This window comes from Acipenser ruthenus, chromosome 3 (assembly GCF_902713425.1).
Source record: "Acipenser ruthenus chromosome 3, fAciRut3.2 maternal haplotype, whole genome shotgun sequence".
NCBI lineage: Eukaryota > Metazoa > Chordata > Actinopteri > Acipenseriformes > Acipenseridae > Acipenser > Acipenser ruthenus.
Genome location: NC_081191.1, coordinates 9,260,235 through 9,277,871, shown reverse-complemented (window position 1 = coordinate 9,277,871; position 17,637 = coordinate 9,260,235). Strand labels below are relative to the sequence as shown.

The following is a 17,637-nucleotide window of genomic DNA, read 5'->3' as shown; positions in this document are numbered from 1 at the left end:
CAATACAAACGATACACATTTCTGTTACGATATCATATAACATGTAAAGAAAGTCACGATTCATTGGCACATTGAATCATTACACCCCTGTATAACTTCAAACAGTAATACAAATAAAACATCAGTAAATTATGCCAAAAATTACTAAAAAAGGACAAAACAGTAATGTGAATGAAAATAGAAGAAAATGTTTTTTTTTTGCTGGATACAAATCTGAAACTATCCTTTGATAGGATAATGAAGAAAACTGCTGATTTGTATTACTTGTTCAGCCTAAATCTTAGCTGCTGGGAAGCAGACCCCTAGTTGTCAAGTGTAATAAAGTATATGATGTGTTTTTTATCCTGTGTATATGAATATAATGTTTGTTTCACTTGAATTATTATGTATGCACAGTACACTTTAGCAGCAGTTAGAAAGGCATCTATTTTTGAATGGTGACCTTTGACCTAACCAAGGTAACAGTTAGGTGGTGTACTGTCCTTCATGACACGTTCACAGAACAGACCTTGCATTGACTAAACTGAATTAACATAAGAAACAACATGAATATCTTGTCAATGTAGGAACAGCCTTGGGTCTCAACAGTATGTTTATGAGTATGTTAGCAGCCAAAATGTAGCATTCAATTATTTTATACATGTATTAGTTATCCATGGTTGGAAGTTGCAATGTCAGTAACTACGACGAAACTTGCAAAAGATAATGGTTTTTATCAGAAACTTACACGTGCAGTATTTTCACTTAGACCTGAAAATATTGACATAAATTCCCTATCAATCAAACACCACAGGGCACACGTGAAGCATAATTAATGAAACACTATCTGAACAATTACTGCTGCAACCATAAATTGATATGTGAAGTTTCGCATCCGCAGTGGTGGAATGACCTTCCTACAGATGTCAGGACTGCCCAGTCCCTGACCACATTCCGGCGCCTCCTCAAGACTCACCTCTTCAGACAGCACCTGTAGAAAGAACTCCTCTGTTTTTCCCCTGGGACACTTATCACCCTTCCTTAAATGCGCTTTACTTGCTCTTATCTGCCCCCTATTTTACTGCATTTAATCCTGTACTTCAGAGTACTGTAATCTGCCAAGTGTTTAATCTGTAGTATTTTGTATTTAATCATATACTGATGTAACTATCACTGACACTGTTATCTGCTGTATTACTGAATGGTATTTTGTCACACTTGTACTTGCTTGAACCAAGTCATTGTATTTATCTTGCTCTTAATTGTATTATTACTTGTACTGTGATACTTGAAATGTATTTGCTTACGATTGTAAGTCGCCCTGGATAAGGGCGTCTGCTAAGAAATAAATAAATAAATAAATAAATAAATAAATAAATAATAATAATAATAATAATAATAATAATAATACTCTGTATGTACTGAATGCTCAGTTACAATTATACCCCTATAAACTTGTTACTTAAGCATATTTTCCTATTAGAAAATGCATTAAATCCGTTCCCAGTTGCAGTTAAGAGTGTCAACTTTAACACTAGAACCGCCAAGGCAGTCATTTTGACGGTTTTCAGTTTTAAATTTTAAATTACTCTGCATGTGTTAAAGGTCCGCCGTTGTCTGTTCTTGACTTTTCCTAAATACATGTATTTAATACCCTGACGGCGTTTTAAAGTCAGAATTGCAAAAATAAAAAAAATGATAAGCACGTCTACCTAGAACCGCCAAAAGCTGTCATTTTGACGGCTTATTACAATACATGCTTTTATTGTTAATATAACCTACAATACGCTATTTTTATATGTATACACACCAGTTTGTTATCTCTACCTCCACTGAGTTTACAGCAGTATGTATTTGAATAGGATATTGCTCTTAAAGTGTATATATGTATTATCCAAATCAAGTTTTGGCTGGCAGCGGAACCTGTGCAAAGATGAAACTCGCCCAGCTGGTCAGACTGGGTGACAATGTGGTACTTAGGCTGATATAACTGTACTTAGGAAAAGGGATGAATGTTACCAATGACATTTTTTTTTATTTTACTGTAATTAGCAAAACAGTTGAAGAAAGAAAAAAAAAACAGCCTAATTGGAAAAGTAAACAAAGCGAGAAGAGAGTTTCCACCATCTGCGCAAAACTTATTCAGTGAAAGCAATCATCAGTGTCCAGTTGCTGTATTTTACAATGTAGTGGACATGGCAGCCATCAATTCCTTTGTTTTGTACAAGGAATGCACCAGGGAAAATTTCAGTAGGAGAGATATCATCTTGATGCTAGCCACGGAGCTTTAGCAGAAACATTTCCATCAGAAAACTGAAAAGCGGTAGGGAAACACAGCTCAACCTGGATACAGTGCACATCAAGAGACACATGCAACAGAAAACAATGCCAGGTAACTAAATACAATAAAAATAAAACTTCTGATATCTGTGCCCAGTGTGAAAGAGCAGCACGTGATAAATGCACACGGCAAGTTGATAAGGGTTACATCTGTGTGGATTTTGCTAATATGGGGGCTACTTTGAAGTATGTTTCCCTGAATGCACATTCACGTTACACAATGGGAATTGAGTTATTTTCTTTTTCATGTTATTTTTTTTTTTTATAAATAATTACTTTGTTTTTAGAACTTGCAGTTTATATCTGTTTACACAATATTTTCTTTTTTTTTCATTTTTTGAAGTCATGCATTATATGTGGTAATGTTGGAAAAAAAAACCTTTTATGTTTATTTTTTTCATTTAAATATGGTGTTTCTGCTATGCAAATGTTAGATATGATGTTCATGAATACATCTTTACATCTAATAGTTTGTCATTCATTTTCATATCGAAGCTGTTTAAAATGTACCCGTCAAGATGACGGCTGCTGGCAGTTCTAGGTAGTAGCATAAACCTGGAGGTTCTAGTGTTAAGTCTAAGGATAGTCAGAAAATATACTGCAATGCCAAAGAAGAGGGACTACAAAAAAATACATAGAAAATACACATTAGGTTTTCATAATATAACTGTATCAATGTAATTTCAATCTAAAATACAAACCATACTGAAAGCTGATTTTTATAAGTGATCTCACATTTTACAGAAGTATGAAAAAGATGTATGTAGTCCTGCCAGTATCGTTTATCAAAACTCAAGATGTTTCATGTTAGGTACCCTGAAAAACAAAGTCAAATGTGTGGAAAGTTTGTTGCTCATTAAGAAAAATAAAAATTAGAAACTGTTTTCATTGCAGCAATGAAGAACAAATATCCCAGTAATTCTGTGCTGGTAGTGAAATTAATACCATTTGGGGTATCACAGCTCCTGCAAGACTCGTTGCATATATTTGAACAGCAGACATTTTCTTTATATATTACAAATTAATTGAGTATTTAAAAACAAAAATTAAATAAAAAACTCTGAAATGTGTCATTTCAGTGCAATACCCATATTGCCCATACAGCACCACTGACCTAAGTTACTGGTAGTTATTACCTAAACATCAGGCAGTATTAGGCAGTATTAGAATGTATTAATGTGTCATGTTTCATTTACTTTTGCTGTGAGTAATCCCAAACATATTCAAATGCATTCAGTTGAAACTATTGTAAGATGTTGTTTACACTGCTGTGCAAAGAATGCAAGTCACCTTTAAATAAGAATATTCAAAACCAATTTCCAATACAAAACTTGGTTATGCTGTGTGTTCTGGAGATGACCTGAACCTGGTACTAGTCTTCACATCAGTTAATGTTTGACCACAACAGGATGTAGGTTACTTACTAACAGGCCCTGTGTTTATTTGTAGGTATTCAAATATTATTTTTTTTCCAGGAAGATTTTCCATAATTGCTTGAACATTGATAGGAATTGCAAAACATTATATTAGAGAATTTCACGTGTCATTTATCCAGCATAATTTAATAATTAACAGAAACTAGACCATAGCTACAAAACAGTAGGCATTTAAAATATCTGCAAAACATTCTGACCATTACCCTGATTATAATTTATGCAGGATGGACCATTGCGTATAACCTCACATTTCCAGAGGAATTATAACATAATACATTACTTTTTCCACCGCTGTTAAATGGACCAGCTACTAAACACAGCAATATTATTGGGTAACAAAGTGCTTGAAAAATTTCAGTGGGGTTTCCATTCTGCGCACAGTACAGAGACTGCGCTCATCAGAGTGGTGAATGATGCTCTGTTAAGTGCAGACTCTAGCTGTGTATCTATTCTTGTTCTTTTAGATGTAAGTGCTGCATTTGATACAGTGGACCATAACGCTTTAATTTATCGTCTCAGAAGTTGGGTTAGCTTGTCCGGTATTGTCTTAAAATGGATCAAGGGGAGATTAGGAGAATGGCATTGAGGAGAAGCAGGAGGAAGAGGACGATGGTTTATGAGCAGGATCCAGCAGAAGGCTTCGAGAGGGAGTCACATGTGTGGGCTGCTGCAACCACCGAAAGAGAGCTAGGTAGCGAAAAATAATTGACCCCTGGATGGCGAAGGGATATTAACACAGAACAGAGGCAGTGAATGGTAGATAGGTATACCTTGAATGTGTTTGAGAAATGTGCCTTGTCTAACCAGGAAAATCAGCCATCTGCATTGATAAAAGAGAAGAAGTGAGAAGAGGTCTGGTCCATGGAGATGAGAGAGTAGACGTAGTGATGGAGAGTGAGAAAAAAGGTCCTGCCCAGGGGAATAATGCAAATGGTTGAGGAGAGACAGCAGTTCCCAAAAGGAGATGCGCATAGATCTGGAAGGACTGGATCATGGAGTTCAATGGCAGGGAATAAGAGGAAGCAGAAAGGCAATGCCTATGAGCCCTGTGTGTCTTCTCAAAGTAGATCTCAGATGACAGAAAATTCTGTGAAGAATCGCTGAGATTAAGAGAACTAACAGACGTGGGGAAGGTGGCAGAGGAAGGATTGGTTCTTAAAGCAATAGCAAGAATGAAGGAGACTGTTCTGCATTCACGGTGGAGAAGCAATGTAGAGGGGCTGAATATCTGCTGTAATCATTTTTTAACCTCTCTTCTTAATTTCTTCCCCCATTGTGAAGAGGGGCTAAATTGACTGATTGATTTAGCTAATAATAATATAAAGGCACAGTTAAGATTAGATAAGTTAATATCCTGGCAGCTGCCAGAATGAGTAGAAGCAGAAACAGACCATAGGCAGCAATCTTGTAGGGACCAGAGCATGGAGGAATGCCAAATGCAGCGTACTAGTACTGCGAGGGTGGAACTTCCGAGGGCTGGTTTCCGCACTGTGCTGGAGGGGGAGGGGGAAGACAATGGCGCTGATAGACTGGCAATGAAGAAACGGAGAATTGTGATCACTTCCTGCTGGGATTTGAATGCCAGATATACACTTTTTGCAGAGATTGTTAGTTTCTCAGTCTTTGACAGAAAGTCGTTCCGTATTGTAGAGGAAAGCAGCTCGGAAACTAAACTGTCCACAGGCTGGTTTAGATAAAGGCTGCACCCTTTACATTCTAATAATAATACCAAGTTTAATCCAGTTATATCATACCAGCTACATGCAATCCATAAATGTGTGCTGTAGTTGTGGCTTTCTATACGCTTGACATTAGGTCTTATCTGCTATTACAGATATGTGTAAATATATTATTTTAACGTAATTTCATAATTAGAAAAATAAATGACTAAGAAACCTCTATCTAATTCCTGTTTTCAGAAACATGAATGGGAAAAGTGCTCCCATGACACTCAAAACTCCAGTAAAAGCTTCAGCAGCCCTTTCAAGGATAGCTGTGACACACTGATGATAGGCCACTCATTGCCATCTGCAGATGATTAATTCACCGTAAATTGGCCATAAAAACATACTTTGGGGTTGTTAAAAAGTGTAAAATAAATAATTGAAATCACTTTGTTTTAAATTATATGTAAACATTATACAGTCCCTGTTCAAATTATACTGTACTAGACAGTAATTAAATGTGGAAATATAAAAAAAGATTGCTTGTTGAAGTACTTTTTGAACTTATATTGTTCTCCCAAAAAATGTCAAACTAAATAGAGACTTGGGAATTCCAAACCAACTATAACATACTCTAGAAGTACACATTTACATGTGTCAGGGTAAGCCCACAGTGAAATCCATCAGCAAAAGGAACCAACAAGTTCTGGCCACATTGCTCTTCCAGATTTTACTCTAATTATCAGAGAACAGATATCTCTTCACAGTGAGATTAATTACATAACTAAGAGCTCTGGGTCATTATAAACTACAGCAGACTACAGATACTTGCATGATTAGCTTTAAGTGGTATACTTACTTCAGAGCAATGATAATTCACATCATTACTTGCCTTCATTGCAGATTATTTAACCAGTTAACACTGCGGATAAGAGAAGACGAGATTCTGTGAATCATGCCTACTAAAAAACAATAGTTTGAGATCCCCAACTGATTTGCTGATAAAAGCTTACTTTAAATAGCAATACCTGTAATAAGCACAGAAAAGAATATGGCGATTACATTGTTCTTATAACAGTTAAATCACTAGCAGTGACATTGGTTACAAAATGTTTCAAGTAATAAATACATACACCTTGGTAGAACTTTCCTGTGAGTTATGTAATAAATAACCCACTCTAGGGTTTGCAGTAAGAATTGTCTTATTGCACACCCTGGAGTGGGTTATTTTGCTTATAAAATGTGGGGAAAAAAATCTTAAAAATAATTACACAAAGTAGCTTCTTTAAGGATAAAAAGTCAGAATGTATTATGTATCCTTCCACCGTGAGGACTGTTTCATTTAGATTTGATATATATATATATATATATATATATATATATATATATATATATATATAAATATATATATATATATATATATATATAATGTCTCAGCAGAGTGGGACTTTATGGTAAAGGAATACTGCAGCTACCAGTCTCTGCTCTAACCGTGGAGTTTAAGTGTGCCAAGGTCCGACTGGAAATGACATTATTAGAGTCACGTGACAAATGCGTAAGGGAGGCAGCACCTGTGTTGAAAACTGGAAGAAAGTGGGCGGCAAATAAAGCTGTGGAAGATGCAAAGGCTGCCCTTCGAATTGGTGATATCATGGGGCAAGTTCAGCATGGAAGAGGGGGTCTTGGTCTCAGTTCAGCTCCTCCTACATGGCACAAGGCAGCCCCAGCTCAAGGAGGAAGCTGGTAGTCAACGAGGTGCAAAAGCAGGAGGAGAGGAGTGCATAAAGGCCATTTCCCAGGCCAAGCAGGGAGAATGGATGAGATGGGAGAGTGTGGAACAATGCAAGATTGGTTGGCAAGACCTATGGTCAATGGAACAGAGCAGGATCAGTTTCCTAATCAGGTCAACATGATGTTCTCCCATCACCACAGAACCTAAACCTCTGGGTAGGAGAGGATCCCTCATGTCCTTTGTGTTCATCACCTGCAACATTAAGGCACATTTTGACAGGATGTAAGGTGGCTCTTAGCCAAGGACGGTTTACTTGGCGCCATGACCAGGTGCTGCGATGTTTGGCCTTAGCATTGGAAGACAAGCGTAACATGACCAATAAGTTGCCACCAGTTCCATCAAAACATTACACACAAAAGACAACATTCCTCCACCCAGGAGAGCAACCACCAAGAAAAGGTGTTAAAACCAAGCCTCGCCCAGGTCAACTGGATGCTGCTAGAGACTGGAAAATGCTGGCAGATGTTGGTCAACGGCTTATTTTTCCACCAGAGCTTGCCACCACTAACCTTCGACCAGATATTGTCTTGTAGTCTGGATCAGCACGCCTTGTTCACCTGGTAGAGTTAACAGTGCCATGGGAGGATGCTGTAGATGAGGCGTATGAGAGGAAGAAACTGCGGTATGCTCAACTAGCCGCTGAAGTGGAACAGCGAGGATGGAGAGTCCGGGTTTACCCAATGGAGGTGGGTTGTCGAGGATTTGTAGCACACTCTACAACCCGGTTTCTCAGAGACGTCGGATTCAGTGGCCAAGAGTTGCGTCGCACCGTAAAGAACTTATCTGAAGCAGCAGATAGGAGCAGCAACTGGCTGTGGTTGAGACGGAAAGATTCTGGTTGGGGATCTCAAGCACAATAGAAAGAAAGCAACGCTGATGTACGGGTAAGTAAGTTGGGCTGAGTGGAGTGGGGGATGGAGGTGGGTGATACTGGGACGCCAGAATCACCGTCAAGCCCTCTTGAGGTGTCATGGGCTAGTCGACGAAACACCGAGGATGGAAGGTGCCCACTTGAAGACACCAGAGATGTACCCTACTTAGCTCAATCCAGACAGTTGTCATGCTGATGCGCTGGGGAGACTGCACTGTGGTTGATCCCCGGAGCCAGCATCGCAGCCGTTGTGTGTGCTGATGCACCAGGCAGGCAAAATAGGTTGATCTCTGGAGCCAGCATTACACTTCAGCCATCAACACCACACAGAAAGATATCTACATCATCATATGGAAGGAAACGCAAATGGATGGAGACACAGATCACATTAGTTTACTGTAAAGCTTTGTTTTGGTTAGTGCTTATCTTGGCAAAAAAGAAAAAAAGAAAAGGATATTTCAGGTACTTAAAAAGGTAGAATAATTGATTACAAATTTGTATTACAGATTTGTAATCAATTATTCTACTTTTTTAAGTACCTGAAATATCCTTTTCTTTTTTTCTTTTTTCCTATTGATCATTTTGGTACACAGCAGTTTTCCTTTTTCTCAAACTTATATATATATATATATATATATATATATATATATATATATATATATATATATATATATATATATATATATATATAACTATAACTATATATATAACTTTTTATTTGCCATAAACATTAAATCAAACATTGCCATTTCTTGTAACATTTTCGAGATGAAATGGCATTTTGGAATTATATGTAGACTGATTTCCCACATCGGAGGGAGGATTCATGGAATAGCCAGCCAGCCACTGCACTGGCACTTGTTTCTGAGCAAGAGGCCGTGGATGGAAGAGCCGTCTTTGCGTAGGCAAAGATCCTACTCCAGGCTTTGCGGTTTTCAAGAGAAGCTGACCAGTCATTTCGGAGGCTGTTTTCACACCGATGAACGATAACCGACATAATTTCCCTGGACTGTAAACCTGTATTAGACAACATGTGGACAGCAGTGCTGCAGATTGAGTGGTTTGTGTAACGTACTGAAAGTCCAACTTGCTCGGAAATGCAAGACATCATGTTTTCGAGGTAATTAACACCAATAGGTTCATGGGAATACCACATTGATCTATATTCTGGATTTTTTAAGGGGGTAGATGTAGAATGATTTGGCATCTGGAGGACACTTTTGTAAATATTTTTTTAAAACTTTTGACAGGGCTCAAAGGATCACTAGGCTGGGCAAACATGTAACCACTGGGCTTTAGTTTGCTCATTAAAAGACAGGGTCACAAACTCTATGCCATTTTCATCTGTATTGATGACAAACGACTTCCGTGTCAGGTTGCACAGTCCTTAGAATTGTATATTGTTGTAATTGTAAAGAACCAGACCTTGTTTAAAAGCTCAATGCTGTGTCAGCTAAGACAGCAGGAGAGATTTTGTTGAAATCTGTTTCTGATATCGGAGGGTGGTGGTGGGCTGTGTCTTCTGAACTTAGCGTCAGAGATGAAAACATTTAAACTCGGCTTCAGATATTATTATGACATTTCTACCCACAGCAACACTATTCAGATAGCGATATATACTAGCTCTCAAACCCAAAAAACTTGAGATGCTGTATTCATTTCCTTTAGTGTTTCTAACTGTGACATAAAAATGCCTTAGACTTTATTCAGTTGAACACTCAGCACAATTTAAAGTCCAGACTAAGTTTTTTTTTTTTTTTCAACCAGTGATTAAAAACATTGATTGCTCGTGAAGTTGTTTTTCTAGTGTTCTTTTCAGTTTTTTTCCCCTCAATTTCATCTAGTTTTTAGTTAGGAATATCAAGGTGTCTGCTTACAGACTGATTTTAGCGAGGAGGTTGAGAGACATTTTGTTCTGCTTCACTCTCATTAAGCCAGTTTTCAAATGATAATCCTCCAATAAGGTCAAAATTGATTATTTATTATTATTAATTGTAGTGATATTAATAGATGAGTTAGGCCTAAGTGTTGATCCATGATGTCACAGCCGTGAAGTAAGACAATTCTTAACTGATTAACTGGTTACCATAATGTGTGTGTGTGTCTTTCACAAAGGCAAAAATGAGACCTACAGTACATAAGATATAGGGGATAATTGCTGAAATTTTTTCATGACTTTATTTCCTTAAATGTAATACTATTATATTCTGGACTACTGTAATATCATATGGCAGCACAATGCACGGTTTCATATAACAAGTGGTTCATTCAAGCATGATAAATAATTATACTATTTGTTATGGGTAAATATAGCAACTGGGGTATTAGGCGCCATGTAAACATACAGAAGAATAAAACAATTACATAAAACACCTTTTTGCAATTTCAAATGATCATTTTGCAACTTTCCACTGAAGAATGTTTCAGGAAAAAAAGCTGCAGTTCTGTATTATTTGTATCAGATAATACTACTGCCATTGTTATTTGATCAAGAACAATGTGTTCAATGTCTGTAAGAATAACCTTCATTTTATTAGCTCCCATTAATCTGTCATCAGAACTATATACCAGAGTTTTCATGACCTTTGTGCCAGCTGGTACAGCCCACATCCGGAGTTTAGCACTCATACTTTCACACAGCTGCAGCTCTGTGCATTTGTCTCCATAACAAATGAGCAGCTGTGTTATATTAGGAAGAACCACTTGATGGTGATTCCAGTGCCAGCTGATATAAGAAACATGCAAATTCTTTTATATAGTCAAAACCCTACACTTTACAAATAGATACGGTTCTCGGAGCCCTTTACAATCCATTTGTTAGAGGATCAATTATTTTATTTCTTTTAAGATCTTCATTTGCATTGCTACCACGATGACTATGACTACCTCTACTACAATTAATAATAAACACTTTCTCAGAATGTATGTGACTAATACATAACATATATTAACCTATTCTTTAAGCAAAGCTGGAAAAAAGACCATAGGCCTGCACCTCTAAAAAGGGTTCCTGAATCATGTTTCATAAGTACTGGTGGCCGCCCAGTGGTCATCAAGTACAGTACATACTGTATTTAGTGATCAATTTCACAGGGTGTGGACACTTTATTAGAAACCACTAAAATTAATATATATATATATATATATATATATATATATATATATATATATATATATATATATATATATATATATATATATATATATATATACACACATGATAATGAGCTGAACTGTCACTCGATTGACTGCACACCCTGGAGTATTTTGCTTTAATGTTAATTGTAAAATGAGTAGATGCAAAATCTGCCATTAGGTGAGGGATGTGATTGGGAGCCTTCCAGAGGATCTTCAACTGAAAACCAATGACCACTTTGCAAGTCATCTTTAAGGGATGTACTTAAAGAATAAAATAGAACAATGTATACACTGCCTGGTCTGTAAGTAATATCATGTTGGGCCACCATTTGACCCAATCACAGGTTTGAAAAGAAGAAGTATAGACAAGGTGCTGGAAGGTGTATCATGGGTGCTCATTCATTCATTTATCAATATTTCATGCAATTGGTGCAGAGTGGCAGGCGGATGATTTTGAAGACAAACACTTTGATCAAGTGATTTATCTATAATATATATTCATTCTAATAGTTATATGTCAAATTGAAATGTGCCCTACTTGCAGACATCTTTATAATAGGTTTCATTTTTGCTTGGAGAATGTTTGCCTACAAAGATGATCTAATTAAGTGTTTAAACCAGAAGACATTAGCAGTTATTGGGTATTCTCATTTAATGTCTAACCTGAGTGGGTTCTGTTAAACTGCAGGTCAGAATGATTTTCTGGGGTTTTATTTGAATAACATTTCTGAACACATGCACATTTATTACCCTGACATTACCTTTCATTTACGGTTATAATGACGTTTTTTCCACTTAATTTACCATCTTTTCACATAAATTGGCATTTAACTGTAACATGTAATATGTACTGGTATAAAAAATGAATAATTTAACCAATTCACAAGGGAAAAAAAAATGTTTGCCCTATTGAAGCAAGAGCAAAATCAGAATTTTCATAAGAAACAAACAACTTTAATTATATAAAACTGAAAACTGAAAGCACCAATTTAACTGCTGGATGTAGCAGTTAAAGCAGTGTAACCTGTTGGGGTGTGTAAAAACAGAAGATGTTAGTTTTGATAAATGTTTCAGAGCACTTTATTAAGGCTGCTTATGGAGCTGGCAGAACAACGTTCCTCATTACAAAGAACCTGTAACAGTTGCAAAACAACCCCCACACAGGGCCCAAGCCCACCCCTGGAATATATGCCAAACGTAACTCCTGCCTGCCCTGTGGTCCACCCCCCCCCCCCCATAGCAAACTCTTCTCCCTCAATTAAATACATGTGTGGGATTGCCAACCAACATTTCCATGATTGCCATTGAGTTAATGGAGTTCATTGCACCACCAATTACCATTCTGACACTATCACCCCCACTCCTCACCCCTTTCAATCACAGAATTGTAGTTTCTTGCTGGCTTTATACTGTTGTATTGTATTTGGATTTGACTTTCCACTGGACACATTAGCAGCATATGAGGAGCTTTAACATTATGCATGTGATGGTGGTTTTTACTGACAGCACCTACAGTACACATTCCCCATTCATTGACTCACAATTGCCACATTTGCAGATGGATAGAAGATACCCCAAGTGGTCATGTCACTTCAGAAATGTATAATGAGTGCTTTTGCTTTAGTATGCATGATAAATAATGGCCGAAACAGGATCAGCAATAGAGAAATATACAAAACACACATAAGGTAAAAAACAATGGTTTACATTTTCCTTTAAAAAAAAAAAAAAAAAAAAAGGCATAAGCTCCTTTTCAAGGTTGTTTTTCTTTCAGGGATTCCCTAAACGTTTGTTAACATTTTAAACTTTGGAATCCCCTCTCCAATAACCATATAAATAAAAATGGCTTACCACTCCAATAGAGAAGTAGTTGTTTATGATGCTGTAAGGCACAGGATCACCCTTTTCATCCTTATCATCAGGAATCACCTCAATCTTCCACCTGTCCAGCATGACTTCTGTGCTGTTTTCAATATCTTTCAGAATTTTAAGTAGATTTTCTCCTTCGTAGCCTCAAAAAAAAAAGGAAACACTGTGAAATCTGTGTTATCCAACAATAAATTGTGAGTGTACTAGATACATGTCATGTATATATACACACTATTATAGGTGAAGTATTTTAGCAAAGCATTTTGTACAAACATTTGTTAACATATGTCAGAAATGTGCATGCAAATATTTAATGATATGTCAAAAATGATTGCGATATTTACCTCCTCCCCATCTTAGACACCTTGCTAAATCATTTCCTGTCCCAAGTGGCAGCACACTCACTAGAGGCTGCTTGTTTAGATTCACCTTGTCTGTAAAAAGAGTAACAATCAGTGCTCTTATTAGTAACAATTGAAAATACAGCAGGGATGTGTTTACTCTGTTTAACAGAAGATATCATCTCAGTTCATTCAGAGTACTCTACTCCGGCTGCTAGTAATCAGGGTTGTTTATTATTGTTTACTTTGTTCTGTGGATGTTCCTTTATTGTTGTATATGTATCAAAATGGATTTGTATGTAAACCCATCAAAATGGATTTAGAAAATTTAAACTATATGACTAACTATATAAAACCATACATAAACAACATGCACAGGCTTCTAAGTGGTCTTAATGGTTTCTTTTTAGTTTAAGAATTGTAATCAGTGTGTTATAGCTAATTGGGCAATGGACATTGAATTGCTAATATAAATGACTGCTAATTGTGCAACGTACTGTGGAGTTGTGCACCACTGGTAATCAGTGTACAAGCAGATAAGTCTTCTGGGTAGAAAAAAAAAGTGCTTTTGTCTTTAAAGTTGTTCTTTGTTTGACAAATCACTCAACCTTCATGACTTACCTGTATATCATTCACGTATTTAACAATATACAGAGCTGGAATCCCAATGACAGCCAACGTCAAAGAGATTCAATTTGTACTGTAATACGTAATACAATACAAAGATAGGTTGGGTGTTTTTTAAGTGAGAATGGACACTTATATACTGTATTGATAAAGGAAAAAAAACAGGAAATATATCATACATCAATGGGACGTGGGGTTTGTGTTTCAGCTTACCTTTCTTTAGCTTCTATCTTATTTAGTGATTTGGAGATAATGTACAAATGTGATTTAATTACTTGAAAATATCAGGATTTCATGAAAACCTACACAACTGACATAAGGTATGTATGTATTCAAAACAATTGTACTGTATCTGTTGGTAATGTGGTTTCTTCTAGCGGTTTTCAAACTGGAGTACGTGTACCCCTGGGAGTACGCAAGAAAAATTCTGAAATGGCGGACAACGCATCTTATTTAGTACCACTTGCCAATCTATTGCAAACTTTTGTCATGTAATCAACATTTAATCGCTAACACCGGACTGATGTGCTGTGACAGAGCGTTCAGTGCACACATGACTAATTTACATATTAAATATGTACATTTTAAATAAGCCCTGTTGTTTAAATGTCATATAAACAGTTGGCCGGTTACTGCAGCCTGTCTTTGGGATACAAAAAAATACATTTTAAAAAACTAAAAGCCTAGTCTTTAACTTATTTTATTTCTTGTGTGCGTTCATGCCCGCAAATCGATATTTATTTTTTTCAATGACACGATTAAAGTTTATTGTAACTTAAGTACTATTGGTAAATTTCAAAATACAGAATGTATGGCCAGTCAGAAACCGAAGTATTGTCATGCGGTCTAGTTTGACATGCCGTTAAGTCTGGTGTGAGAGTAGTAAGAGTTTTTAGCTTTCAATCCAGTGAAAAAATATGGATTGTTGGCTCAATACTAGTGCATTTCTAGCGAAGGGCGATCAAGACGAAATACCGTCAGAGATTAAAAACGCCAAAAATGTCTTGCGATTGAAGCTCTCTCCAATTTCCCTGCCATCGTCAGTGATGTGTGTGGTAACAAGCAGGGACATCCATCACACTGATACTAGGTAAGCGTTTTATTATTATTTTTTAATTAGCATCAGTACTGTACGTTTTAGTCACCAATAATTTAAAAATGCCAGTAATATGTTTTCGTAATGAGGTCAGCTGTAGAGATGCGTGGACAGTGAACTTTTCTTTGCCTTCTTTTCGGTAACTTTATTATCAATAAAAATACATGATTGCCATTTGCCATCACAGAATAGTCCAGTGTCATTTCTGAGTGACTGAGGCTAGCACGGAGGCTTTGTTGATTTTGTATTAATTAATATTTAAAATAAAATGATGAATTAATATTTAAAATAAAATGATGTTGATGTTCCCAACAACTAGAAACCTGTTTGAGGGACTATTTTTTATCCAAATTTCTGTTATAATACTGTAACTTTTATAATTGTATCTATCACACACTCCAAGGCTTGTACGTTTTGTTCTATCATGTTACTGTACAGACCTTTTTTTTCTGTTTTCATTTTATTATGACTCTATCTCCGATGGGGGTACGCGGTGGACTACATTTTTTGGAAAGGGGTATGCAGTTTAAAAAGATTGAAAACCCCTGTTCTAATGTGATTTGGTACAATGAATATCCTCTACTCAGTGATATACCATCGTCACTGTGACACATTTCCCAATATTTTTCCCAACAGTGACAGTGAATATTGTAGAGACACCTTGGTTGTATCTACAGCTTTACAGTTTTATTTTTTTGTTCTTCAGAAACAAAAGGTCAGTAAACTCTGTTGGCATATTTAAGACAAACAAAAATAAGAAATGGTGGTTGGTTCTGAATCATCAAACATATTGACCCCCTCATTGAAGAAAATGTCCCCCTAAAATTTCAAGAGGGGGCCAAACTGACCCTCAGTCTGTAAGTCCTGGAGCAAACACTGCAACATGGCAGCCATCTTAGGTCACAGGTCAAAATGAAGGGTGTTGTTAGAATGTGCCTGCAGAGTTTCCACAACACTGAATATTACCAGTTGAAATGGTTTATGAGATATTAGCAGTACTATGCGGCAGCGGTTTACTTATAAATGTAAATTTATAAATGTTTCAACATGTTATCCTCTTTAGTTACTATGCCCAAAGATTGGAACACCTGTGGTTGCTTTGACGTCATCCTATTGTAATGATCATAAACCATGGCAACCTCATACGCTGTGAGGTTCATATTGAGTTTTTAAAAAGGGGTACATGTAGACAAGGATGCAACACCAATTAAGGCCCTTGCACACATAACGCAGTGAAAAGCTAAGCTCAGATATAATGTGGTGGAGAGCTCACACTAAAAGAAACTAAAGCTATTGATTTTGGTTAAGATGCTAGTGGAAGGTAAGACCAATTCTGTACCTTTGCATGACATTATATTGTAAAGGGCCTTCATTGTGAGTTGTAAAAAAGTCCAAATAAATTGATGTATATTACTGGATTCACTACAAATTACAGGAAAATAACCCAAAGAGTTTCATCAAATTTGGAATGTAGTTTTTTTTTTTTTTTTGTATTAAAATAATCTTAATTAAAATTCTCTAAGATATGTCCAAATAAAGATATAGGCCCAGAAATTCGAAAGGTTTGCGCACCGCGCAGAGGGTTATGCGCGTCGCAAATGTCCATTATGCGCAAATGCACAAAACGTGTCATATTCTAAACTTCTTTTTGTGTGCCACAATCCGCTTTGCGCTGTGCACAGATATAATGTATGCATAGCGCAATTTGGCAGGAGTGGCCAACAATTTGCGAGATCCTGCCATGTTCAAAAGTATGCACCAAGCACAAAATCAGTTTTGTGACGTGCAAAATAACGCTTTTAAAAAGCAAGCCTTAAGCACTGTTACGTGCTGTTTTCCTGTGTTTTTTTTCACCCAAGTGAAATGCAGGCTCTTTCCAAGGTACTACAACAATGGAAAACACTCAGCGATCATACAAGGTTCCATCCACATCTATATAATGATTATATTCAAAAGAACGATTGTGATAGCAGCATCACTAGTTTAAAATACATGTTTAAAAAATATAAAAAGGGAAGCTGCAATCATGATCGTTCTTTTGGACCGAAACGAATCACTTTCCCAAGCACGCTTTCTTGGTGCTGAAAGAATAACTCCCAAAACAGAATCAAGAGTACAGCACAGTATCATAGTACATACTGTCGGTGTGTAACATAGACCGAGCCAGCAGATACTAAACAACTACCTTTACAATGCAGGAAAGCTTTACTTTAATAGACACATACAGCAGTATATCAACCCTAGATCGATCAAGCAACAGTTTGCACCTCCTTACCTTGCATTCACATACATTTCAATATCAAAGACACTACTTATACAGTAGTAGGCTAGGCTACTGATTACTGTATTGGTCAATTTTGTCTGTATTTTGAATGTAAAGTTAATTTAAGAAAGGTGCTCCTTTCTTATTCCACTGCCCGTTCAGCCCGTTTTATTTAAGTATTACTTGCCCCCGAGGTTTGTCAAGCAAGTTATACATGCTCC

The 17,637-nt window shown here is 36.7% G+C and overlaps 1 protein-coding gene across 1 annotated transcript in view; it reads right to left on the bottom strand.

Moving 5' to 3' along the window:
- Window positions 1-17,637, bottom strand: part of dgkb (diacylglycerol kinase, beta) — a 177,957-nt gene that overhangs the window by 79,744 nt on the left and 80,576 nt on the right. Inside the window, exons 18-19 of the mRNA XM_034058527.3 lie at window positions 13,434-13,523; window positions 13,072-13,232 (exon numbers count right to left, since the gene is read on the bottom strand). Of these exons, the coding sequence (XP_033914418.3) occupies window positions 13,072-13,232; window positions 13,434-13,523 (251 nt within the window). The remainder of the gene's footprint in view (window positions 1-13,071; window positions 13,233-13,433; window positions 13,524-17,637) is intronic.